The 26,287-nt window shown below is 47.6% G+C and overlaps 1 protein-coding gene and 1 pseudogene across 3 annotated transcripts in view; one reads left to right on the top strand and one right to left on the bottom strand.

The window, feature by feature from the left end:
• Positions 1 to 5,648: 5,648 nt before the first annotated feature.
• On the top strand, positions 5,649 to 7,343 carry LOC127198422 (60 kDa heat shock protein, mitochondrial-like; annotated as a pseudogene).
• Positions 7,344 to 25,220: 17,877 nt separating this feature from the next.
• Positions 25,221 to 26,287, bottom strand: part of Zbtb16 (zinc finger and BTB domain containing 16) — a 178,544-nt gene continuing 177,477 nt past the window's right edge. For all 3 annotated transcript variants that reach the window (XM_051156365.1, XM_051156367.1, XM_051156368.1), the window contains exon 7: positions 25,221 to 25,476. In XM_051156365.1, coding sequence (XP_051012322.1) covers positions 25,247 to 25,476 — 230 coding nt within the window. In that variant the 3' untranslated portion in view covers positions 25,221 to 25,246. The remainder of the gene's footprint in view (positions 25,477 to 26,287) is intronic.

Genomic DNA, 26,287 nt, shown 5'->3' on the forward strand with positions numbered 1-26,287 from the left:
ATAAATACTGAAGGCAAAACCAGAAAACAAAGGAATCTGCTGCCCAGAAATATTATAATATTTTCACCTGAACACTCAGATCGAAGAGGCAACAAAACCAAACAGGAAATATCTGGGGAGGGGGGGGAATCTGGTATGAATTAAAGAGAGGAAAATTCACAGCCTTAAACACTCAGTAAACAGGAAAAGCCATCAGCAGACGAGTTAAGCATCCAAATGAAGATGCTACTGAAAGAGTAAATAGACTCAAGGAAGGCACAGGGCACAATTAACCAAGATCAAAGGCGACAGTTGTACATCAGTAAAGCCAGAGCACAGAAGCCAGCTTGTGATGCCGGAGTGAGCTGAGGTGAGAGGGAGTGCAGACAGGGAGCGAAAACAAGCTTGGAGGAAAAAAAAAAAAAAGGCCTGGCTGTGAAAGACATGGGGTAGTAGCTAAAAGTGGATGAGGTTTTGACAGAGAAACACTAAATATTTTGACAGGAGAGGGAAAAGCAAGGACGGGTGCCAAAACAAGTCAAATGTATGAGGAGATGCAGGAAACAGCATTCACAGTTGGAAATGGTGTTTTTCCTGAAAGTTGGGATGGGGAGGGGCAGGTGTTTAAGATGTGGGGTGAGAACCCCATGGCAAGTGAGGGGTAAGGAGACACAGTGCAGCCCTCTGTATCTAGACCCATAGGTGTTAGAAACATTTGCAGGGGAAGGTGTTGACCTGAACATATATAGACCTTTCTCCTTGTCACTATATCCTAAGCAGTAACTATTTGTATAACATTTATCTCCTCTCATTGTATGCACTATAGAGAGTATTTAAAGTGCATCTAGGAGGGTGGAGGGATGGCTCAGTGGTTAAGAGCAAGTACTGTCCTTCCAGAAGCCCATTTGGTTTGCAGAATCTACACTGTGTGGCTCACAACCACCTGTACCTCCGGTGCTAGGAATTCAAATGCCCCCTGCTGGCCTCCATGGGCACCTGTACCGCTGTGTACATATCCACACACAGAAACACAGGCACATACACATAAAAATTAAAATGAATCTTTCAACAACAACAACAACAACAAAAAACATTCTGGAGGATATGTGTGGGTTCTGTTCAAACAAAATTTTGTATAAGGGACTCGAGCATCACGGAGTGTGGGATCCTGGGAGGCTGTCCTGAATCCCATGATCCCCAGCTGGAAAGGAACAAATGTGTCAGGTGCTGTTGATGGTCTGGGTAACTTACCAGGATCCCAGTCTGCCAACAAGCACTGTTTCCTCCAGCATGCACTACAGCCTGGGTGCAGGAGAAATAACTGTTCTGGGTCTATGTAAGCTTGGGATTTTTCTCAAGCAGGTGAAACAGGCTGGTGGGAGTGGAGTTGATCTTGATCATCATCTTGACGAGATGTAGAATCATCCAGAAGATAAATCTCTGAGTGTGTCCGTAGAGTGTTTCCAGGGAAGACCGAGGAGGGAAGATTCACCCTGAACAAGCACTGCACTGCATCATTCCATGGGCTGGGTGGGGTCCTGGATAAAACGAAAAGGAGAGAGAAAGCAAAGTCAACGTTCAGCCATTACCTTCCTGTCTCTGTACAATGTGGCCAGCTGTCCCTTCTCCATGAGGGACTGTGCACCTCAAACTGTGAGCTAGAATAAGCCTTCCTTCCCCGTGCTGCTTTTCTCTAGTATTTTGTCATGATAACAACAACAACAAGAACAAAATGTAACTAATACAATGGGCAACAGAGGTAGAAGAGATGAGAGAGCCATCTTGGCATCATCTAAAATGTTCTCACTGAGTACCTATAAGATACGCAAGGAGGCAGAGTCTGCATCTAAACTGCCTGGATTCAGAATCTGGCTTGACAGTCTACAAGATATGGGTGTTTGGACAGATTATTTGGTCTATTTTTGTCTCTATATTTTTTATTTGTAAAACATGAGAATCTTAACCCATCATTTAGTGTTGCGAGGCTGTAGTTTGGATCCTGGACATGCCCCAAAGGCCATGCATCAAAGGCTTTGTTCCCAGCCTGTGGTGCTTTGGAGAGGTTGTGAAGCCTTCAGAAGGTAGGGCCTGGTGGGAAGGAAGTCACCTCACTAAAATGTGCCCTTAAAGGAAGGGCTGGGCTGCTAGTCTTTTCCTTTCTCTATTTGCTTCCCAGACCCCATGAGGTAGTAGCTCCCCACACCACACTCCCTGCCCCTGACACACAGCCTTGCCTTGGGCCCCAAAGCTATGGAGCCAACTCACTACGAATGAAACCAGGAGTCAAGCTAAACCTCTGGGAGCTGGAGAGATGGCCCAGTGCTTAAGAGTGCCTACTGCTCTTCCAGAGGATCCAAGTTTGGTTCCCAGTACCCAAGTCAGGCAGTTCGTAACTGACCTTAACTCCAGTTCCAGGGGATCCGACATCCCCTTCTGGCCTCTGAGGGTGAGAGTGCTGGCTTGCGTATGTGTATGTATGCAGGACCACAACCCCTAAGAAGAACAGTTCCATACTCACCAGCTCTATACACTGCCTGGGGATGACTTTTCAACCCCAGCACAGAAACGTGGTACCCAAGAAGACTCCAGCTGACCTGATAGGCTCCAAAGGAAAACATCAGCATCTTTTGGAGCTGCTGAAGCAAATGGAATTGATGGGACGTGGGAGGAAGGAGCTCCCCAGAGGGTACCCTGAAGGTCACATGTGAGGGTGCACTCTTTGGATTGCTGCAATGGAGTGTCACAGTCTGGATGAGCGACACAAAAGAACTTCACTGTTACACAGTTCTGGGGCCAGAAGTTGAGAACAAGTTGTTGGCAGAATTGGTTCCTCCAGTGCAGAGAGAGATGCCCCCCCCCCACCCACTCTCACCTCCCCAGTGCAGATGCAGTTGTGCCCCCCACTTTCTCCTCCCCAGTGTAGACAGACACAAGTATGTCCACACTCTCTCCTTCCCAGTGTAGACACATGTGTGTTCCCCACTCTCTCCTGAACTCTGTGCTTTCTGGATTTCTTGGACGTTTCCTGGCTTGTGAATGCAGCCTACCTTCTTCATGTGGTATCTTGTGTGTGTGTGTGTGTGTGTGTGTGTGTGTGTGTGTGTCTATGTTTCAATCTCTGCTTACATCAGGAAATCAGTCATGCTGGGTTGGACCCACCCTAATGATCTTAACTGCCCTTGTAAAGGTCACATTCTGAAGTAGAAAGCTAAGACTTAACAAATCATTTTAGAAAGAAACAACTCAATCTGCAACAGTAGTTTCTCCATGGTGTGTTTTGGTGGTGGTGGTGATGGTGGCAGTGGTGGTGATAGTGGTGGTGGTGGTGGTGGTGTGTGTGTGTGTGTACTTGTGTATGTATGTGTATAGTGTGTACATGTGTGTATGCACATGAATTCAGATGGAAGCCAGAAGAGAATGCTGGGTTTCTTCCTCTGTCATTCTCAGCCTTACTCCCTTGAGACAAGGTCTCTTTTTGAACCTGAAGTTTTTCAGGTAGGCTGGTAGCCAGCACCCCAGTAACCTTCTTGTCTCCTCTGCTCTCGGCCAGCACTGGGGTTACAGGTGCAAGTAGCCATGTGTGGCTTTTTATGTGATTCTGAAAATCTGAATTCAGGTCCTTATGTTTGTGCATTGTGCTGGTTAGTTTTTGTCATCTTAACACAAACTAGGGTCGTCTGGGAAGAAGAAACCTCAGATAGGATGTTAACTCCATCAGGTTGGCCTAGGGAAGACCTATCACGCTGAGAGCAGTGCCACTTCTCAGTGGGTGTGCTGGGGTGTATTGAGAAAGCGAGCTGACAGAGTCACAGCCAGCAAGCCGGCAAGCAGCACTCCTCCCTGGTCTCTACTTCAGAGCCTGCATCAAGTTCCTGCCTGGCTTCCCTCAATAGACTATAACCTGTAAGCTAAATAAATCCTTTGTTCTCCCAAGTTGCTTTTGGTCCTGGTGTTTGGGTCTAGCCATAGAAACCAAACTCAAACACATATTGAATGCTTCTGCCTGCTGAGCCATCTCCCCAGGCCCTTTGATCTTGTTTGCTTTCTGTTGCTGTGACAAAAACACTGACCCAAACCAGCCTGAGGAAACAAAGATGTTATTACTTTTAACTGGTCAATAGCACAATCATTGGCAATTCCCAACTTCCAGGAAAAAAAATGCTAAATATGTCAAGAAACAGGAAAGTGTTATTTGCAAAATGGCAAGGTGTCAATGGAGACAGACTTTTAGATGCTAAAATTAATGGACCAGGACTTTAAAGCCATTATGGATGTGTTCAAGGAGTTAAAGAAAAGGTGATTTTAATGAGCCACAATAAGAAAATCTTGACAGAAAAAGTTTTTTTAAAGAAGTTATGGAATGAAAAACCCAAAGCCTGAAATGAAATAAAAAAGAGTTTGCAATATGGCATTAACAGCAGGCTGAAGGCTTCAAAAATAAGAATCCATAAACTTGGAAATAGAAATATAGAAACTATCCAGTTAGAAGGCTAAAGATGAGAAATATACAACTATGTAGTTTTACTCAGACATACTGAAGACAGAACCAGTACCATTTACTTATAGAAAAGGAGGGTGGGGGTCATGTATCCAGCCAAGAAGCCAGACTCAAAAAGACAAATATCCTGTTTTCTCTCACACGGGGAATCTAGACTTTAAAATACAGACATATGATGTCAGAGTAGAGAGGGGATGTGGAGAGAGGAAGTGACCTCTAGGGCAAGGAAGGTGGAGCAAGAGAGTCCGACAGGAAAGAGACAAATATCACATCTTTTCACTCATATGAAGCCTAGATTTAAGTATGTTTGTTCAAATATATTAAATACGTATGGATGTGTGTGACATAAAAGCAGAAAGAGAACCAGCAGAGGAGGGGAGAGGGAAACAAAAGAAGGAAAATGGAGGTGAATGTTGTGAGCAATGTATAATCATGTATGACATGGAATAGGGTGTGCTAAAAGATGAATTTAAAAAAGAAATTATTCAGTCAGAGAAAAAAAGAAAAATTATACCAAAATGTAATGGTGTTAGCAACCTGTGGGAAAGTGTGCAGCATACTTAAAGTTAGACTCCCTGAAGTGAAAGGGGAAAAAGAAAAATACAAGACAAAATCATTGGATGGTCCTAAGATTTGGGTGACACAAGAACAACCCACGGACCCAGGGAATTCAGCCAGACTCCAGCTGACGAGACTCAAACCTGAGCACATGACACTTAAACTTTTTTTTTAAGGTTTGTTTGTTTGTTTGTTTAATTGTGAGAGTGCTTTTGCATCAGATCACATTATAGATGGTTTTGAGCCACCATGTGGTTGCTGGGAATCGAACTCAGGACCTCTGGAAGAGCAGGCGGCGCTCTTAACCACTGAGCCATGTCTCCAGCCCAACACTTAAACTTTTGAAAAATGAGAACCCAACTATCATGAAAGGACACGGTCTTGCGGAGAACTGAGTTCCCGTCAGACACAGTGGCATTTGGGAAACAAAGGCAGACACTCTAGACAAAACAAAACAAACAAAGCTGTCAGCTCAGAATTCCACATCCAGAAAGAGCAGCCTTCAAAGTTAAAAGATAAAAATACGTTTTCAGGTGAGTAAAAGCTGAGACCAGACCTCACTTGCCACCAACGGCCTCACAGTGTGCTCCCCGCCTCCACTGCTTCTCACCACATGAGACCAGTGTCTCAGGGAATTGGCTCCTCATCTCACTCCAGACTAGACCAAAGTTGTAAAATTTGGTGTGGATGCTCCAGCCTTAGTGCTTCAAGGTGTAGACCTTTTTTAGCTGACGCTGTAGCTGTTACAATGGGGCCAAAGGGAAGAACTGTGATTATTGAACAGAGTTGGGGGGAAGTCCCAAAGTAACAAAAGATGGAGTCACTGTTGCAAAGGAAATTGATTTAAATGATAAATACAAAAATATCGGATCTAAGCTTTTTCAGGATGTTGCCCATAACATGAATGAAGAGGCCTGGGCGCGGCACAGCCACTGCTACTGTTCTGGCATGTTCTGTTGCCAAGGAGAGCTTTTGAGAAGATCAGCAAAGGGGCTAATCCAGTGGAGCTGCAGAGAGGTGTGATGTTGCCTGTTAATGCTGTAATTGCTGAACTCAAAAAACAATCTAGACCTGTGACAACCCCTGAGGAAATTGCTCGGGTTGCTACAATTTCTGCAAATGGAGACAAGGACGTTGGAAATATCATTTCCGGTGCAATGAAAAAGGTTGGAAGACAGGGCGTCATCACAGTGAAGGATGGAAAAACCCTGAATTCTGAGTTCAGAAGTATTGAAGGCATGAAGCTTGATAGAGGGTATATTTCCCCATATTTTATTAAAACATCAAAAGGTCAAAAATGTGATTTCCAAGACGCCTATGTTCCGCTGAGTGAAATGAAAATTCCTGGTGTCCAATCCATTGTACCTGCTCCTGAGATGGTCAGTGCTCACCGCAAGCCCTTGGCCATAATTGCTGCAGATGTTGATGGAGAAGCTCTAAGCACAGTGGCTTTGAACAGGCTAAAGGTTGGTCTTTGGGTTGTAGCGGTCAAAGCTCCAGGCTTTGGGGACAACAGGAGGAACCAGCTTTAAGACAGGGCTAGTGCTACTGGGGCTGCAGTATTTGGAGAAGAGGGATTGAATCTAAAATCTTGAAGATGTTCAAGCTCGTGACTCAGGAAAAGCCATGAGGAGAGGTCACTGTCACCAAAGATGACGCCATGCTTTTTGAAAGGAAACAGTGACAGAGCTCAAATCGAAAAGCGTATTCAAGAAATCGCGGAGCAGCTGGAAATCACAGCTAGTGAATACAAAAGGGAAAAGCTGAATGAGCGACTTGCTAAACTTTCAGGTGGAGTAGCTGTGCTGAAGGCTGGGAGGGACAAGTGACATTGCATGAGAGCAAAGACAGAGTTACTGATGCTCTCAATGCTACAAGAGCGGCTGCCGAAGAAAGCGCTGTTCTAGGAGGGGGGCTGCCCTCTACTTCGCTGCACCCCAGCCTTGGATTCACTAAAGCCTGCTAGTGAGGATCAGAAAACAGGTATAGAAATTATTAAAAGAGAACTCAAGATTCCGGCAATGACTATTGCTAAACGTGCATGGTGTTGGAGGACCTTTGATAGCTGAGAAAACTCTGCAGCGTTAGCTCCTCAGAGGTTGGTTAGGATGCTCTGCTCAGAGAGACTTTGTGAACATGGTGGAGAGGGGGAAATGACTGCTCCAACAAGGGCTGTAAGAACTGCTCCACTGGATGCTGCTGGGGTGGCCTCCTTGCTGTAGTGACAGAAATTCCTAAAGAAGAGAAGGGCCCTAGAATGGGCGCAGTGGGCAGGATGGGAGGGGTTATGGGGGATGAAGTGTTCTAGCTCCTAGAGTGGAGCTTTGGCCTTATCAATGAACTATGACGGGAAAGTCCAGGCAGGTTCCTCATCAGAACTTCAGAGAAGTCACCTGAAGAAAACGACTGAAGACAAGGCTGGCCGGTCACTCTTAACTATCAGCTACTGGTTCCCATTACCAATAAATAGTAGTTTACTGCTGTCGTTGTCCATGCATACAGACAATTTATTTTGTGTTATTAAATCAAGACATTTGTCCATTCCTGATACTGAGTGAAAGAACCACATGCCAGCACCCTGCTTTTAGCTTAAGTCTCCGAGGCATTTCTAACTGTTCTGTTACAGTCAGGATTGTGGCGTTGTGTCACCACATGAGAAGTTCAGAAGCAGCCTTCCTGTGGAGAGTGAGAACAATTGTGTACAAAGTAGGGAAGTATCAAATTATGTGACAACCTTTGTGTAATAAAAAAAAATTTTAAGGTTTTTTTTTTTTTTTTTTTTTTTTTTTTAAGGTTAAAGCTATGTATTAGATAAACCTTCACGACCAGAACAGTAAGGGAAGCATTTCCAGAAGTGAGAAAAGACTAAGTGGGGGCTCAGCTCTACAGAAAGGAAAGACAGGCCAGCAGCCTTCCTCACCCAGAGCTCACACCTGCACCCGCTTGTCTCCCCTTGTCAATTTAATGCACCCATTAGGAAAATTTTTACGTCCTGAGCCCAAAAGATCTAAGACAGCCACCACAGGAACAGAAAACACGGTCTTTGTGAAACTTGGTCTACCGGCGTTACTTGCTTGTCTTCTCAGTGGTTAATTTAGGAGAGGTTCGGCACAGCTCACAGAATAAGAATCCAACATGTCTGTGATGACTCGTCTTCACTGTCAACTCAGATGGGTATAGAATCACCCGGCAAACGTCTCTCTGGATGTATCTGTGAGGATGTTTCCAGAAAAGTTTAGCTGGGAAAGGAAGACCCATCCCGAATGTGGGCAGCCTTGTCCTGTGGGCGGAGTGGGCGAAGTGGGCGAAGTGGGCAAAGTGGGCGAAGTGGGCAGAGTAACGTCCTTCACCACTCTGCTTCCAGACTACAAAGACAATGCGACCGAGTTTCTGCCACCGTGGCTTCCCCGCGGCAACGTGTCACGCCCCTTGAAACTACGAGAGAAAATAACCCTTTCTTCCTCGAGTTGCTCTTGTAGGTATTTGGTGACAGCAGTGAGAAAAATACCTAATACAGGAACATAAGAATGTGTTCTGGTGTTTTGCCAAATAGAACAAAACTCCATGAGCTTTGTCGTGCGGCTGGTCTGGGAGCCACAGGAAAGTGGTGCACGGAGACTGACCCTCTCCAATGAGCTCCAGAGGATGCGAGATAAAGAGGCAACTCTGCGAAGGAGTGGGAAGATCCTACAGATGCTCTGGCCATCTGGGAGAGGCTGGCTGAAGGGTTGAGACAAGAGGCGCAATTAGCTGTTCTGTGAGAGAAGCTGCTCTCAGCTGACACCTCAGTGACCCCGTATGAGGAAGCGGAGCCACTGGTTATTTCAAAGTGTCTAGTGTGTCTCACGGAGGCCAGGAGTCCCCATTCTGCTGACCAGATGACTGCATTCCACAGGATCTCCCCAGATTAAATTTCCATAGCCTAGCCCTAGAGCAGGCTCAAATAGTCTCCCACCTGCCTTCAGCAAGTCAGCAGTTGGGGAAATAAGACTTCAGAAAAAAATGCAAACCACTGCAACACCGGGACCTAATTTGGCTCTTTAACAAAACAAACTTCAAAGACTTATTTTTAAGACAATCAGGAAAATCTGAACAGAGTCTGGTAATGCTATTGAGGAGTCTTTCCTAATCTTTTAAGACGTACTTGAATTTATTTTATGTGTACAAATGTTTGCCCGCGTGAATGTATGTGTACCATAAGCATGCAGTGCCCACAGAGGCCTGAAGAGGGCATCAGATCACACGGAACTAGAGTTACAGACACTTGTAAGCCACTTAAACCCAAGTCCTCTGCACGACCAGTCAGCGACTGTCTTACCCAGCTCTTCAGCCCCTCATTCTCAATCTTTAAACATGTCTGGACAACATGGCCATTGCAGAAGAAAGCTTTTGTTTCTTTCTTTTTCTTTCAAACAGTCTCACTGTGTAGTATTGGCTGTAAAATTTACCATGTAGGCCAGGTGGGCCTTGTACTCACAATGATTCATTTGCCTCAACTTTCTCAGTGCTGGGGATTAAGGTGCCACCATGTCCAGGTGAAAACACATTCAAAACAAAAATGAAGTACATAGAAAAAAGTGGCATGATGGCTGGGATATTAAATTTATATATACTTATACAAAAACAAAAAAATGACAAAATAGAGGGATATGGAGCAGGATTAACCTTTTTTTTTTTTTTTTTTTTTTTTTTTTTTTTTTTTGTAATTTCAAGTCTAGATGATGGGTTTTATGAAGGTGATTTTATTTCCTTGGCTTCTATCTTTAAGAGGTTTCATTTTAAAGTGCTTCCAATAAAGGCCTAAGACAAGACGAACCTTTTGGGATGGGGGTTTGATCAAAGAATATGACGGTTAAATCTTCATCATCGACTTAATGGGCCCTGGAATCACCATGGAAACACACCCCTGGTATGTGTCTATGGGGTGTTTTCACAAAGAGTTAGCTGAACAGGGAAGAACCAAACTGAATCTAGGCATCACTGTCTCGTGGGCTGGGCACCCTGACTGAGTACAAAGTAGAAAGCACCTCATTTACCAGCCTCTACCTCCTGGTGACAGATGCCACGTGGCCATCTGTCCCACACTCCCACCACCGCAACTCCCTTGCCACGATGGGCCGCACCTTCAAACCCTGAGCCAAAATAAACCCTTCCTTTTTTAAAAATTTACTTTTAACTTATTCACTTTACATCCCTATTGTCGGCGCTTTTCGTCATCTCCTCCTGGTCCCACCCTCCCTCCCTCGCCCCCTCCCCCCTCCCCTAATCCTCAGAAAGGGGAGCTCTCCTCCCCTTACATCTGACCCCAGCCTATCAAGTCTCATCTGGACTGCCTGTATCTTCTTCCTCTGTGGCCTGACAAGGCCACCCCACCAGGGGGAAGTGACCAACAAGTGAGCACCAGAGTCCATGTCAGAGGCAGCCCCTACTCACCATATTATGGGACCCAAAAGGCTACTGTGCTGCCTACTGACTACACCTGAGCAGGGGGTCTAGGTCCTTACTATGCATGGTCCTTAGTTGATGTATCAGTCTGTGCAGGTCCCCCTGGGCCCAGATTGTTGGCTCTGTTGTTCTCCTTGTGGAGATCCTGTCCTCTTCAGGTCCTTCTATCCCCCAACTCTTCCATAAGTCTCCCTGTACTCTGCCCAAAGCTTGGCTGTGAGTCTCAGCATCCGTTTCCATCCCCTGCTGGGTGGAGTCTTTCAGAGGACATCTATGGCAGGCTCCCATCCTCTTCCCTCTCTTCAAGCACTTCCAGTGTCTGTTCTAGTTGCTCTTCCTTCGCATCCTCCCTAGGGGCCTCCTTGTTACTTAGCTTCTTTACATCTGTGGATTGTAGTATGGTTATCCTGTGTTATATAGCTAATGTCTGGTTACAGGTAAATCCTATATTATATAGCTAATATCCAGTTATAAGTGAGTTTATACTATGCGTGTGCTTCTGGGTTACCTCACTCAGGATGATCTTTTCTAGTTCCATCTATTTGCCTGCAAATTTCAAATTTCTTTGTTTTCAATAGTTGAGTTGGTCAAGGGGATACAACTTGGAAAAGAAGAAGCCAGAGCATCACAATTTGCACATGATGTGATAGCATACATAAGTGACCCCCAAAATTCTACCAGGGAGCTCCTACAACTGATAAACACCTTCCGCAACGTGGTTAGATACAAAATCAGCTCAAAGAAAATCAGGAACCCCTCCTGTGTACAAAAGACAATTGGGCTTAGAAAGAAAATAGGAAAACAACACCCTTCACAACACACACACACACACACAACAAGCAAACAAACAAAAACAAATAAAAATCCTAAAATATCAGCAACAACAAAAACCATCATAAAATATCTTGGTGTTACACACATATATACATATGTATATATACATATATATAATATCTTGGTGTAACTGTAAACTTGGTATGAAAAAAATCTTCAAGTCGCTGAAGAAAGAAGTTGAAGACGATATCAGAAGATGGAAAGAGCTCCCATGCTCATGGTTCAGTAGGATCAACATAGTAAAAATGGCCATCTTATCAAAAGCAATCTATATCAATCCAGGGCAATTCCCATCAAAATGCCAACATAATTCTTTACAGATCTTGAAAGAACAATTCTCAGATTTGTATGGGAAAAGAAAAAAAAAAAAACCCGAATAACCGAATAGCTATGTCAATCTTGTACAATCAAAAGTCTTCTGGAGGCATCTCCGTCTCTAATCTCAAGTTGTACTACAGAGCAGCAGTAATTAAAAACTGCACAGTACTGGCATAGAAACAGCCTGGTGGAGCAATGGAACCAAATCAAAGACCCAGAAATAAACCCTTCTTTCCTTTTAAGTTGTTTTTGTTAGGTTTTGTCATAGCAAGAAAAATAACCAATACAAACTATAATATTATGTAGGAAGAACTGTCATAGTAAAAGCCATTATTTTATACAGTTGTGTATAGTTTTTAAACATTTGTTTATTTGTCTACTTAACATGGGAGGTGGAGTCAAAGGATGTCCTGTGGGTACCAGGGTGAAAGGATAACGGAAAGAATGCGGTAGTTCAGAGAGGTAGACCATGGCCACATTGCTTAGGACCTTCCCTAGCATCCTATGCACGGCTTAAGAAAGGCTATAATCTATCGCGGTAAGGGAGGTATGGGGGCAGGAACAGGAAGCAACAGTTAACACGAAGGCTGCGGGCAGGAAGTGGAGAGTTGATTGGCGGTGGGGCTGGAATAGGAAACATTGAAAGTTCCGAGGTACCTCCTAAAACAGCACACCAGCTGGCCGCCCAGTGCCCAAACACACGAGCCTGGGAGGCGCATTTCACATTGGCACAGCTTTCAAGCCTCTTCAGGTGAGAAAGATGCAGTCCTGTGTAGGCAGGGGCTAAAACATTCAGCGTGACTCTTGCATGGAGTAACAAAAAACAAAAAACAAACAAACAAACAAAAACAAAAACCCAGCAGGGCAGGCCGAGCCCAGGACAGAGCTAGCCTCCAAGAGTACAGGGTGAAGTGGGGGAACCCAGGATTAGAATATGTGAGTAGATATTGCCATTAAGACATAAATTCTCAGAGTCTGACAACTTTCCAAGAAGAAAGGGAATTCGGGAAATCCAGATGTTTAGGTTTTCTTGGATATAAGAGAACTAACCGATCCTTGATCCTAAGCTGCATAAAGACTGGTTTGCATAGCTATGGGAGTAAATGGATGAGGGAGAAGTGGGTGCCAGAGAGAGAGAAAGAGAGAGAGAGAGGGAGGGAGGGAGGGAGGGAGAGAGGGAGGGAGGGAGGGAGAGAGAGAGAGAGAGAGAGAGAGAGAGAGAGAGAGAGAGAGAGAGAAACTAAGAGCTTAAGGAGACTGTAGGAAAGGGTGCAAAGCCCAAGAGGAGGAACTGACCTTTGACAGAACACCCCACCAGCATATCCCAGAAGCCAGCAGAACTCAGGCGCCTTCCCTCATAGAGTTCGTCTGTTTGCGGCAGCCCCCAGTCTCTGAAGGCAGACAGGGAACCTGCACTGGGGAGTGCTCTGAGAAGACCCTCTGGGGCTTGTGAGCCATCATGCTATGCCATCCATGTGCTTCTTGGGTTTTTTTGTTTCTTTGGTTTGTTTGTTTGTTTACTTTCTTTGAGACCAGAGAAATATAATTTAGATAGCCCAGCCTGGTCGCAGCTGTTTTGTGCAGAATTAATGGGAATATCAAGCACTGGTGTGTGCAGTGGGGGCAAATCAGGGGGCCAGGGGGCAATTATTAAGAGATTTTTGAGATCCAGGTCAGTGTCTCTCAGGTCAGGCTTGGGTGGCCCCATGTGCTCACCCTCCCAAGGACCTAGTGGTTAGGGAAGGCCTTGCCAGCCAGACAGCCACATGTGCATTTCCCCTTCTGTCCACCAGAGGTCACTAGAAGCTCACTCTGTCCTGAAGACAACCTCTGCACACCCCTCCAATTAGGTGTGGGGTTAAAAAAAAAAAAACAAAAACAAAAAACAAAATCAAACTCCGCTTTAAAAGAGAAGGAGGAAAAGGTAGCAGGTGATATGGAGGCAGTGATTTTTTTTCCCCCTAAGGCTGTGTGGAGCTAACCAGAGTCATAGAATGCTAGAGACGTGCTTTTGGGGGGCATCTTCTAAACCCATTCTAATGCAACTATCTGGGGTGGCCAGAGGTGTCAAGGAACGGGAGGAAAGAGGCACCATGACACATTGTCTGAAGACCCAAGTATCCAGGTGTGAGAGAGCCACTGTCTCGGAGAACTGAGGTCTATCCAGGGAAAGATGGGGCCATGCACCGGAGTCACTCCCCGCCCTGGAAGGACAGTTCTGTGTCAAGGCAGTAGCCACTTCCTTTCCATCCTAGGATTCCTGGGGGTTCAGGACACAGGGCATAGATTGTTGCATTGTCCCTATACATAGTGTGTCCTGTCATCACTTCTTACTAGCCAGCCTGGGGGGCACTCACTTCCATTGGCCTGCCTGGGTCATTCTTGATAGAAAAGCTGTGTGGAGCTGAAGTCCATGTGAGTCTGGTCATCGCCCTGTGTGAGGTGAGGGTTAAGTATGAATTAGTGTTTGTGGGGATGGGAGGAGTGGGGGCTAAATGGGCTAAGAGGTCAAGGGGAGTAAAGATGGGAGAACATGTCAAGAGTGAAGACATAGTGGCTCAGGAGGGCTTCCAGAGAGATCCCTTTGACCTCCCTTCACGAAGTTCCTTCCCTGGCATGAATGGGAGTCATGGTCCCTGCTTACCTGTCTTTACTCTCAACCAGGGCAAACTCAGCAATTAAAGCCCTTTATTTTCCAGATGCCTGAGCAGTAGATGCACTTTCAGTCACTGTCCACTAGGTGGAGACAGAGTCCTAGTTATGTTTCTGGACTGCCACTGTGGTCCTTTCGGGAGCCACTTAGACCAAGGGCTGGGAAGTAACACCTAGGCCTCCAGCTCCCCTTCCAGGCCATCCCATACCGGTCCCATCCCCTTATAGCTTACATTGTCATAGAAGTCTTTAGAAAACTGATCTAAGGGTCTTACACCAGTTGGCATAGGTGCCCTGAGGGTAGATGGGCTAAAAATTGCTGTCCCATCTCACATTTGAGAAGACGGGTCCTTGGCGTGTCTTAATAAGCAATCAAAGCCATACAGAGCATGGCAGAGCTGTCCCAAAACACAGGGTCCTTTTGACCCGGATTCTTCCTGCCAAATCCTATCCGTCCTCTTTCCTCAGAGGCGCCCAGTATGTCAGCCATCGAGCTAGTGTGAGTCAAAGTGGAGGCTGGAGGCTTGACTCCAGAGGCCCTTTGGGGCTTTCTGGTCTTCAGAATACTGCTGCGTCTCACAGCTAGAACCCAGTATTGCCTCAAGAACTCAGAGGGCGTTAGAGAAACTGTCCATGACTCTTGTGGGCCTCCTGAACCACAGGGAAAAAAAAAAAAAAAACAGGGAAAGAGGCAGGGCACATGTCACAGGTATGGATGCTGTCTGTCCTTGCAGGACGTCCTCATGTATGTGAGTCACCAGGGTAAAGAGACCTGATTCAGGCTCACCTGGGAACGTCTCCTGGGAATGTTCCCTGGTTTCCAGCAAAGTCTGGCCAAGTACATGAGCAAACAATGGGGGATTGTGGGGTTTGATTCAGTACAGGGAGGAAATTCTTAGTAAGTGACAAGCAGCACTAGGTGCAGTGGGACCCAGAGACTGAGAGAAGGAGGCTCAGCCCTTAACGGGGGTGGGAGGTGGGAGTGAGGGAAGAAAAGTGTCACAGCCTCTGTTTACTCTCCTGTAAAAGGAAGCCAATGGCTGGTACCTCTTCCCAAGAGCCGTGAAGCTGAACGGAAGCATATTTATTACATGTCCTGTAAATGAGGACTGCCCCACCCCCTGCCCCACTTACCCCTCCAGCTGGTGAGCTCAGCTGGCTCTCCCATTGCCCAAGAGTGAGCCAGAGAAGGCACCCAACATGTCAGGAGTAGGGTACGGACAAAATCATGGTCTCTCATTTTTGTCCAGCACAGGGGATTCAGTTAGGGTGGTGAGTTCAGATGCTCTTTGTCCAGCTTAGAGAAGCTGGGCACCAGGGAAACAGCCAGAGGTGTACAGTGAGGAGCAGCTGAAAGCCATCCGGCTTTGCTATTAATGTAGTCAGTAAATAAATAAAGGAGGGCTTAAGCTTAGTGTACAGCAATCAGTTTGGAGCTACAGGGTAATTAGCTCTGCAGGGGGCTTCAGGGCTGCAGAGTCAGGTTTAAATGAGAGAGTTCACTTTCACTGAGACACCCCCTGGTGTGCAAAAAAAAAAAAAAAAAAAAAAAAAAGCAGCCCAGGGGAGTCCACTGGCACTCTGGGTGAGGAGTGGCTGGGGCTGGAAGTGGGCAGAGCTGTAGCTCTGAATCTGGAAGCAAAGAGGGGGGGGGGCAGTGTTCTCCATGAGGCGAAGACCTCATGTCTTCATGTTAACATCTCATCCTAGACAGGCTGGAGCCAGGTAGTCCCCAGTTATAAAATGCCACCATCCTGAGCCTGCCACACCTTGTTCTGTTAGGGTGATCTTAGGAACAAATGAAGGCATCGGGTAGGGAAACAGGAGCCCACAGTGAGTACCTACCCCCCTCCCCACCCCAACCCACACCCATGTATGCCAGTCCTTGATGTCGTGGGGAGGGTGCCTAGATGGGTATGTGAGGGGCTTCTCCCTACTTAACTCGTTTCCCTCGCCCTGACAACTGCATCCTCAGTTTCAGGGAGCTAATTGCCTCTCCTCTTCCCACTGTCTGTTTGCCTTCCGTGCATTCAACAAAGATTTATTGGGCAGTTGCCAAGTGCAGTATTAGGCCCTAGGAACACCAGAGTATACAGCACAGGGTTCTTAACCTCAAGGAATGTGATGTCTGGAGATGGGGACAGCAGAGAGCTTACGTTTGACTATAAGTGGGGGGGGGGGGGGGTAGCGATGACAAGAGGTAGGATGGAGCATGGCACCTAATTCAGTCTCAGGTAGTGTTTGAGGTAAAACAAGACTTCTCTCCGGGAAGCTGAGAGGACCAGGAAGGAAGCTTGCTCTGTGCTTTGATCAGCTGGGGAAACAGCAAGGTGGTGGTGGATCTGGAGGAGAGACTGCAGGGATGGCAGCCGATGAGGTCTCACTTGGATCCTATCCAGGAGTCATGAACCACCAGGGTCTCTTCAAAGCGGTGATAATGCTATCTATAGGGAGGGGTCCATTCACCTCAAGGAAAGTACAGGATGGAAGAGGGAAGAGAAGATGCGGGTGATGATGCTGAGGCCGGAGGGGCCATGCTGGCAACCAGGTGGAAGGCAGTTGGCTGTGGAGAAGTGAGTGAGTGCTTCTGACTGGATGGATGGAAAAGTCCTTGGATTTGGCCTTCTGTGTTTCCCCTGCCACACTCGTGTGGGTCTTCTGTTAGCTCTGGGCTTCCTCTCTTGTCCTTGGAGGCCATCCAGAGCCACTGGAAAGAGAGCCATCAAGGCTGTACTAGAGCAGAGAGCACTGGACAGGAAAGGCCAGCAGGGGCATAGCGAGCTGTATGTGTGTGTGGAGAGGGCTCCCCGCCAACCACCCCATAGGACACAAGTCATAGACCACAAGTCAGAAGATCTCTATCCACCCAACATGGGGCTGTATCTTTCCAGTCCAGCTGCCTCTCCCCTCCCCACCCCCCATTCACCCCCTTCTTCTGACCTCAGCCTTGTGCCTCACCCCACCCCCATCCTCGGCAGGGCCTGCCCTGGAGGCAGTTGCCCATGCTGCGGACTGGGGCAGAGGGCAGCTGCGGCCCGCTGCCCAGGGAGGGAGGGGAGGGGGCTGCAGCAGGCCTTGGAGGAGCGTTCTCAGGCTGGCCTGGCCGGGGGCCCCTTTCTCTCCATGAGATCATATCTGGGTCAAAGAGCACGAAGAGCAGGCAGACCCCGGCGGTCACACAAAGCCCATTCAGCCAGCCCCTATTCACTCACCTCCTCTCCCCTAGAGCCCAAGCCGCCAGGACCCCAGTGCAGCGCCTAAGCCCCAGCTTTGATGTCCAAGAACAGAAAACAGCGATTAAATGTTGTTTTAAAGAGGGAGTGCCCACTGCCCTCCCATCTGTCAAGAGAAAGCTGAGGCCTGAGGGAGGGGCGGGGTGCAGAGGGGGAGGGGTGGAACTGGCTGAGAGGGGGCAAGGGTTGAAGGGAGCCAGATCCTAATCAAAACATACACATCTTTAGCCAAAGACTGTTGTCCTAGAGGGGAGACGTGTGGCATGGGACTGAAATACAGGGCAAAGAAATCTCCAAGAGATGAGAGTGGGAGATGGAAAAAAAAGAGGAGTGAAAAAGAGCGAAGCAAATCTGGGTGGGTGGAAGATGAGGGGGAAAGAATAGGGAAGGAAGGAAAAACAGAGGAGAGGACACAGGAGGGAGACTGGAAGCTAGCTGCCTGTCCTGGGCTGGACCTCTTCCTGGGAGGGATGGTAGGATTAGTGTAACTTCATGGCTCTCAGCTCAACCACCTCAGGGCTAGCAGACCTGTGTGAATAGGAACTAGAAACATGCGCGCGCACACACGCCTGTGCCCGCACACAGGCTTTCTTTTACGTTGCACGGCAGTGGAAGTGCAGGAACACAGGCTAGTGACTCAAAGTCAGCTGTGGGCCAGGTCAATGCTTGGCATTGTATAGTGCTGCAGTGACCCATCACGGTGCTTGTGAGTTGAAGCGCATCTGGGTTTCGGAGGGAAGATGGCTGATGCTGATGGAAAAAGACAAGAGATGTTGGGCTGCTGTGTGTCCCTGGAGCAGAGCTGAAAATGAGCCAGGTGCAGCTGGAAACAGGATGTGGCCCCCCACTCCCACCTCAGGCTTTGTACGTGTCAGGCAGTTGCTAGACCACTGGGCAAAACCTCCTGCTCTGCAACAGGTCGTGACTGCCTCAGAACCGAGGGCCTTCGATCGGGTGGATGCTTTAGTGTTGAGCAAATTCTGAAACTTGTTGTCAGAAGACAGGAGATGGTGCCTCAAGCAAAAGCAGCTTGCTTTGGTATCTGCTCTGGACATGGCTAGATCACCAACAACGGGCTGCACGACACCGAGCAATCGCCACACACTTTGAACCACGTTGACAACCTGAGTGCCGCTTCCTGAATTCCCTCCCAGTTGCAGAAACTGCCACTCAGGCAAGTTTTATTGAATGATGAAAGTCACTTAATACATTGTTCCAAAGATCAAATGGCATTCATGTATTTGATACTGCTTCTTAGGCCCCGCCCCCAAAGGAAGGCTGTTGGCTTGGTGGGATGGCAGATGACACAGTGAGTAAAGGTATCTGCTGCCAAGCCGGATGACCAGAGTTCGATTCCCAGGATTCACATGGTAAATGGAGAGTGTTAACAGACTCCCGAAAGTTACATTCTGGGATGGAAACACTTTAAGAGCACTTTGTTGCTCTTGCTGAGGACCCAGACTCAGTTCCCAGCGCCTGGCTGATGGCTTACAAGCATTTTTAACCCTGGTTCCAGGGAATCTGAGGACCTCTTCTCACCTCAGAGGGCAGGCATCAGGCACACATATGGTGCACATACATACATGTAGAAAAAAAAACACAAAACAATTCAACTTTTAAAGAATTGTCTTCTGACCTCTACACACATGCTTGGCATGTGTGCACACACACAATACAAATGTAACAAAAAAATTTTTTAAAGGCAAGAATGGGAGCCAGAAAAATGGCTCAGTGGATGAAGTGCTTGCTGGCAGGCCTGATGACCTGAGTTCAATCCCTGGCTATATGACTTGTAAATGTAGCATTAAAGTGTCATGTGAAAAGGCTGGATGTGGGGCTGTTGAGATGGCTTAGCAGCAAAGGAACTTGACACCGAGGGTTTGAGTGGGATCCCCAGAATCCATATGGAAGGAGGAGAGAACTGACGTCTAGAAGCTGTACTCTGACCACCAACCACATCAGAACCATGACAGATGTTCAAGTGTGTATCCATGTACATGTGCACACACAGACACATTACATCGTAACAATGTAAAAGAACAGGTTTCTGAGTTTGAGGCCAGTCTGGCTACAGAGTGAGTTCCAGGACAGCCAGGGCTATGCAGAGAAACTTTGTCTCAAAGGGGGGGAAAAAAAAATATATATATGTGTGTGTGTGTGTGTGTGTGTGTGTGTGTGTGTGTGTGTGTGTGTGTGATTGAGACTTAATGTTAACACATAGCTTTCTCTTCCTTCATCTCCAGACAGAAATTTCAGTGCCTCTAGTGTGCTCCCACCCAAGACAGGAAAGAAAGAGGGTGTGGCATGCTTTTTTTTTTTTTTTTTTTTTTTTTTAAAAAAAGGACACTTGGAGCCAGAGACAACTGAATTAACTTTATTCTCTTCTAACTGCAGATTCAAGGTATACAACTGAACATTGCTATTTTTTTCTTATGAGACTTATAAATAAAAATACAAAAAATGTTCACTACAAAAAAATCTACTGTTAGTAGGATGTAAAAAATATTCTCTCTGCTATAGAAGGCACAAACTTCACTTAGTGACACATGGAGAAAAAAACCTGCAGCAGTAAATTCTTTTTTTTTCTTTTTCTTTTCTTTTTTTTTTTTTAAATCTTGTCAGAAACACTGAAGTTACAAAGAAACGCATCAATCTACACGAAACGAAGGCAGGGTAAGCGGCGACGGGGAGCACACTTCGAGTGGACAGAAAGAACCTGCAATCTGGACTGGAGGAAGGTGAGGCAGGATGAGGGAGAGATGGGGCTAACAGGAGGAAGGGCGACCTGACGAAAGAAGAGAGTGGCTGAGGGGAGAGGACAGGAGAGAGGAGCAGAAGAGGGAGGAGAAAGAGACACGGGTGGGGAGATTGATTTGTACAACAACGAAAAGAACCAATAAAATTGAAAAAACAAAATTGGGCAACCTCCTAGAATTAGGCTAAGTGGAGGCGCTGAGGTAGACATTAACTAGAACATTGATGAATTCAAAACACTATTCTGCGATACAAAGCAACTGGACTGGCACTTGTGCTCTCTCACAATATCAGACAAGCAAGGAGAAAAAAAAAAAAAAAAAGAACAAAACATAATACCAAAACCAAAAGGCTTAGCTTTGCTTGGTCCAGCAGGGCCACAGGGCCCTCAGTGCTATAACTTACATACATACATATATATATTTATTTATTTATCTTTATATATAGGGCGATGGCATGGTGCATCATTAACGGTTCTTCACCTTACAAGGGTTCATGCATAACACTATGTGAACAAATACTATGATACATGTGGGGGTGGGGCGGGGGTGTGGGGGGGACCCTGTCTGCAAAGTGGGCCACCCAGGAGCCGAGGACTCAGAGCAGCTAGCAGGCAGGCTTGCTGGGGCCTTTAACTCCTTTCTCCTCACTCTTTCCCGATTCCAGCTGTTCTGTTTGTCTTGCGCCCTTCTCTTGGGCATCTCTCTCTCTCTCTCTCCTTGCCCCCCCCCCACCCTTTAGTTCTGCTCTTTGTCCTCCTAACTGGCATCTCCAGGTAAGTGCAGCCACAGTTGCCAAGCCAGAAGTTCCAGGAGACTGGATGTAAGGGGGTGAGAGAGGAAGCAGAGGGAAAAGAAAAGCAACAGAACCTCAGCTCTTTATGCATCGGTCTCACAGGTCAGTGTTCCCCAGTGTCCACCCTAGTCTGGCTTGCCAGGGAGTTGGCCAAAAGCTGCCCACCTCACTTCCCCCACCATGCCCCAAGACCAAAAGTGCTTCCTGCTCCCCTCTCCTCTAAGAAGGGCCCTCTCATCCAGAAGCGTACCATACACTTGTAAAAATCTGCAGCAGTTTTTTTTTTCCCCTCAACATGGAAAAACTGTTCAGGCACAAAGATTGAAATAAGCCCGCGTAGCATCCCTGGATTGTACTGAATCACGGGTTCCCCCAGCCTTCCAACCCACCCTTGTACCCCAGATCTGCCTTCCTCTTCCTCACATAAAGCAACCAAGCAGCAACGACATTTTCCATTTTATATCTCTCTTGCTATATCTCTCTTTCTATATATATATATATATATATATATTTGTTTATCCTATATACAGATAGGACTTTAAATGCTTTAAATGAACAAAGGAGTGAGTAGGGGAGAAGCACTGAGGGAAGGGTCCAGTGACATCAGAAGCATTAAGGGATTCATTCGTAGAAGCTGGGCAGGGGGAGGGAACCAGTAAGCAGCTTGGATTTGCTAGGTGGGAGAAGGTCCCCGAGAACATAAGGCAGCAGCAAGCCAGGGTTCCAGGGTTCTTTAAGAACATGGCCAAAGGCAGAGGCTTGACAAACCAGAATGCTCAAAGAAGAGGGGGACAAATACAGTTCAAGCTTCCTTGGAAGGACAGACAGCACCTCGGCCCTTCTAGCCCCCTCAACTCCAGCTGCTGCAGAAGGCGTCCCGACAGCCTCCTACCTGCCCAGTGGCCATCGAGCCCAGCAGAGAAGGCCCTGGCAACTTTAAAACCATTTCCTCCTTGTGACTGGGAAGCTGGGGGAAAGAGACATGCTGGAACATCTTGCAGGAGCTGGACTGCAAAGGGGAACAGAAAGAAGGTATCCCTTCTAAGCTGCCCTCCCTCCACTAGGGTCCCCAGAACCCTCAAGGGCAGACAGGGCAGGTAGGTGCTGAGTGAGTACCAACCAACAGTGAGACAGCAGCACAGACAACACAGCGTGATTTCACCTATACACACACACACACACACACACAGACACACACACGTACAAATTTTACTGTTGATAGCGGTGAACTTTTTTTTTTTTTTTAAACTTTTTCTCTTTTTAAATCTCCCCCAGCCCCATTCACATTACAAAAGGAAAGAGCAAGAAGGTCCTGTAGAACTGAAGAAGGGACTAACAAATACTACAAAAATATTACACTTTGCAAAGATCAGCTTAGCCCTCTTAAGCTTTTGTGATTGGGCAGGGTAGGCGTGAGCTGAACAGGAAAGGGATAGGAAGCAAGAAGCCAGCTACTTCTGTTGAACAGCCGGATAGTTTTCCCTCCGCTACCAATCTTGAATGACATCTTACTGTTAAAAATACTGTTTTCTGAGATTCACAGATTCCCCTGAAGGTCAGCAGTTCCCACTTTATCCCCCAGGACTTGGGGAGAGAGGCATAGTGATTTTTAAAGACCACTCCTCCCTAAAAAGACTCTTTCCACATTATCAGCATGATACCTATTCTGATCACTTATTTCAAATTTTAACATTTTTTTTCCTTTCCATTGCACTAAGTCATCACTGTTGTTCCAAAATAGTGCCCTCCGAACTTCACCATCCCTAATTCACACCAGAGAGTCAAGCGACAACCCCTCCCCAAACCCATATCCTCCCAACACACAATATTTAAGGCCTTCAGATATGGTGGATGAGGTTGGAGGGAAGATGAGCGGGGATGGGGGCATGGTCTAAGGGCAGGGGGCAGGGTTACAGCAGTGCCCATCCCTCTGACCTTCTGTTACTTTTCTTAACCCCTTGCCCCTGCCAACGGCTTCTCTAAACCACTTTTTAAAATCTAAGATCAAAACACAGCCATGACTCTCTCATAACAAAGAGGAGAAAAACAACAACATACCATATAAAGCACGAAATGATAGGGGTGGGGGGGGGCCCGTCCCAAAGCAAAGGGGGTTATTGCAAACATGATTTCCAAATTTCAGGGTGGGGAGGGCTGGGGGGGTGGGAGGAGGCAGAAGGAACGAAAGACTGGACAAACAGAAGAGGTAGCTTTTAGAAAAACATTGCCCCACCCAGCACAATAAAATCAAGCTGGTCTGCCCCTCACATACACCATGTACATACACACCAACCATGGAAATTTTGGCAGTGATTAACAGCAAGACTGACCCATGTGGTTGTACAGATCTTAATAACAGGCCCCCTGAAAACTAAACAGCCCAGATAATTCTCTAGGGTTTTCTCTAGGGTATTTCAGACTGAACTGAAGTACTGATGGTCTAAACCCTGGACTGTGCCAACAGTGACTCATAAGTGACACTCTGGGGACAGTGAGAGCCCAATCATCCTTCTCTCTTTTCTCACCTTCCTCAGCTCTCCTGGCCTTCCATTCAGATCCTGAGTGGTCCACTTTTTCCTACAGCTTCCAGCCAAAGGAGAGGGCCTCTCTACCAGGTCAAGTTCAAGGCTAACTATTAACTTATGTTAGAACAGAATACCCCCACACACCCAAAGGGGAGGAAAAAAAGGATAGAGGACTGAAAAGCTCATGAGGTCACAAAAAAATGAAACTGAGGTAATTCAAGTACAATGTGCTAAAAAGCGACCATAACAAGTGGCCAAAGCAGCCGTCAGCAACTCCCTATGCTCCCTGGGGGATGAGAGGGCCTGAGCCAGGAACTCCAGATCTGGGCTTCTCCCTCAGTACAACAGCAACAACTTAGTCTTCCTGTCTCCCCGAGGCCAGTCTCCCCCCCCCCACCCACCCCCAACTCCTCTCAGGCAGTGCACCCACTCCCACCTGCAAGGAAAGCTCACCTGCAGGAGGGTGTCTACTCCTTCTCTTGGACAATGGGACCTTTCAGTAAGATGATGGGACTCCTTCCCCCTAGGGGCTAAAATGGGGTTGCAGGGATGTGTGCTTATTTGGATGGTGGGATGGAATATATTTAGTTGGTTTTTGTTTTGTTTTATTTCTGTTTTGCAAGCAGAAAGCAGCTCAGCAAGGATCTTGCTCATGAGGAGTTTGGCTGGGGTACAGTGCCTAGTTTATTTTGTTCTGTGTTCTCTGAAAGCTGAAGGAAGGAAGGAAGGAAGGAAGGAAGGAAGGAAGGGAGGGAGGGAGGGAGGGGGAGGGGGGGGGGGACGGAGGGAGGGACGGAGGGAGGAGGGGGAGGGAGGAGGGAGGGAGGGGGGGGGGGGAGGGAGGAGAGGGAGGGAGGGAGGGAAGGGGGGACGGAGGGAGGGAGGGAGGGAGGGACGGAAGGAGGGAGGGAGGGACGGAGGAGGAGGGAGGGAGGGAGGGAGGGAGGGGTTTTGGAATCTGACACAGCTTTCCCCAGGAGGAACCTAAGGAGGATCTAGAGTCCAGATCCACACAGGGTGTGAGCCCGTGACTAGCCGACAGCCACCAAGCAGGTGCCAAGATGCTAAAGGATGAGACGGAGCCACAGGGCTCTCGGAGACTATGAGGGGCATCAGATGGAACTGGGAAGAGCAGAAAACCTTTACCATCCCAGTCTGCCCCGCTGCGCCTGAGCTACCACTCTGAGCATCAGCCAGGGATCCCATACCATCTCCAGCTCCCCTGCTACCCTCTTCAGAGGACGGGAAAGAATGACTAAGGGCAGAGGCCCAGGGCTGACCAGAGGGCCTCACACCTGCTTCCTGCTCTCCATTTCTGGACACAAAAGGAAAGTCTAGGTTGCAGAGAGGAAAAAAAAAAAATATATGCCACTGTGTGAATGAGCAAAACCACCCCACCCACCCAAGAGAAATCAAGGAGGGCCAAGACCCAAGGGAAAGGGCAGTGGTATGACAGCCAGATCACTTGGAGTCCCAGAAGGAATCTACCAAGTCAGTCTGTCTGTCTGTCTCTCTCTCTCTTTCATTTCCCTTCTGATTTCTTTTCTCCGCAGTCTTTCCACTTTTATCTCACTCTAGTTTGTCTTTGCTGGCTCTGCCGCTGCTCTACCCTGTGTGTGTATGTGTGTGTGTGTGGGGGGGGGGGTTGTCCCCGGTCACACATAACACAGGTAGAGGTACGTCTTCTCTATCCTCCAGTCGGGCGGGATCTCCTCTGGCTTGTGGCCTTTCATGTGCTTCTGCATGGAGGAGAGGCTGGGGCAGTACTCCGTGCAGATGGTGCACTGGTAGGGCGAGGCGCCGTTGTGCGTCCTCAGGTGCTTGATCATGGCTGAGTAGTCTCGGGAGCGCTGGTGGCAGAGTTTGCACTCAAAGGGCTTCTCACCTGTGGAGGAGACAAGAGAGGAGCAGGGGAAATGTGAGGACCAGAAGGACCCTGTGCTGTCCTCGGGTTTGTTGGAGAACATCCATCCTTCCAGCTCTGTACTCTCCAACAGAACATCCCAAGGCCATCTACTGTGGACCATCTACTGTGGACCATCTACTGTGGCAACCCATCGATCACAGGGGGCTCTTGGTCTGGTTATTGGGGTACTGCACTTCTACTTTATTTTGTAACTGTTGTTAAGTAGGCTAATTCAGTTAGTAACAGGAGGATGGTCCATGTAGCCCTGGTCCCTGTCTTATTAAGTCCGGAGGGGTGGGGGGGGGCTAGGAAGGGGGTGCCCTCCCTTTCCCCGCCGCCGCCGTCTGCCCGGGGTGCTTCCCTTCTAATTAAGGAACTGTGTGCTGAGATAGGAGGAAGTCCCTAAAGCCCTTCAGGATACTTTTACATAACAAAGCTCAGCCACGGGGAACAGGAGAATGGGTGGAGAAAACTACGGATAAAAGGGGAGGAGAGGAAGGGGAAATCTGAGAGACCAGCATGAGAACCTCCTCTGGGCTTTGCCTATGGGTCTAGGACCGGTGGGGCGGGAAGTACAGAGCACCTAGGGAGTGCATGACAACACCCTAGTCGGCTCTCTGGACTTCCCTCCCACTAGAGTCCCCTGGAGCTGAGCAGAGATGTAAGGGAACCCCGTTTCAATACAGTAATTAACTGGTCAGCCATCTCGATATCGATACTCCTCGGTGCTGAGGACCCAGCGAATAATGAAGTAATGAACAGCCAAAGTGATCTAACAATCGACCAGCTA

Source organism: Acomys russatus, chromosome 14 (assembly GCF_903995435.1).
Source record: "Acomys russatus chromosome 14, mAcoRus1.1, whole genome shotgun sequence".
Classification (NCBI taxonomy): Eukaryota; Metazoa; Chordata; class Mammalia; order Rodentia; family Muridae; genus Acomys; species Acomys russatus.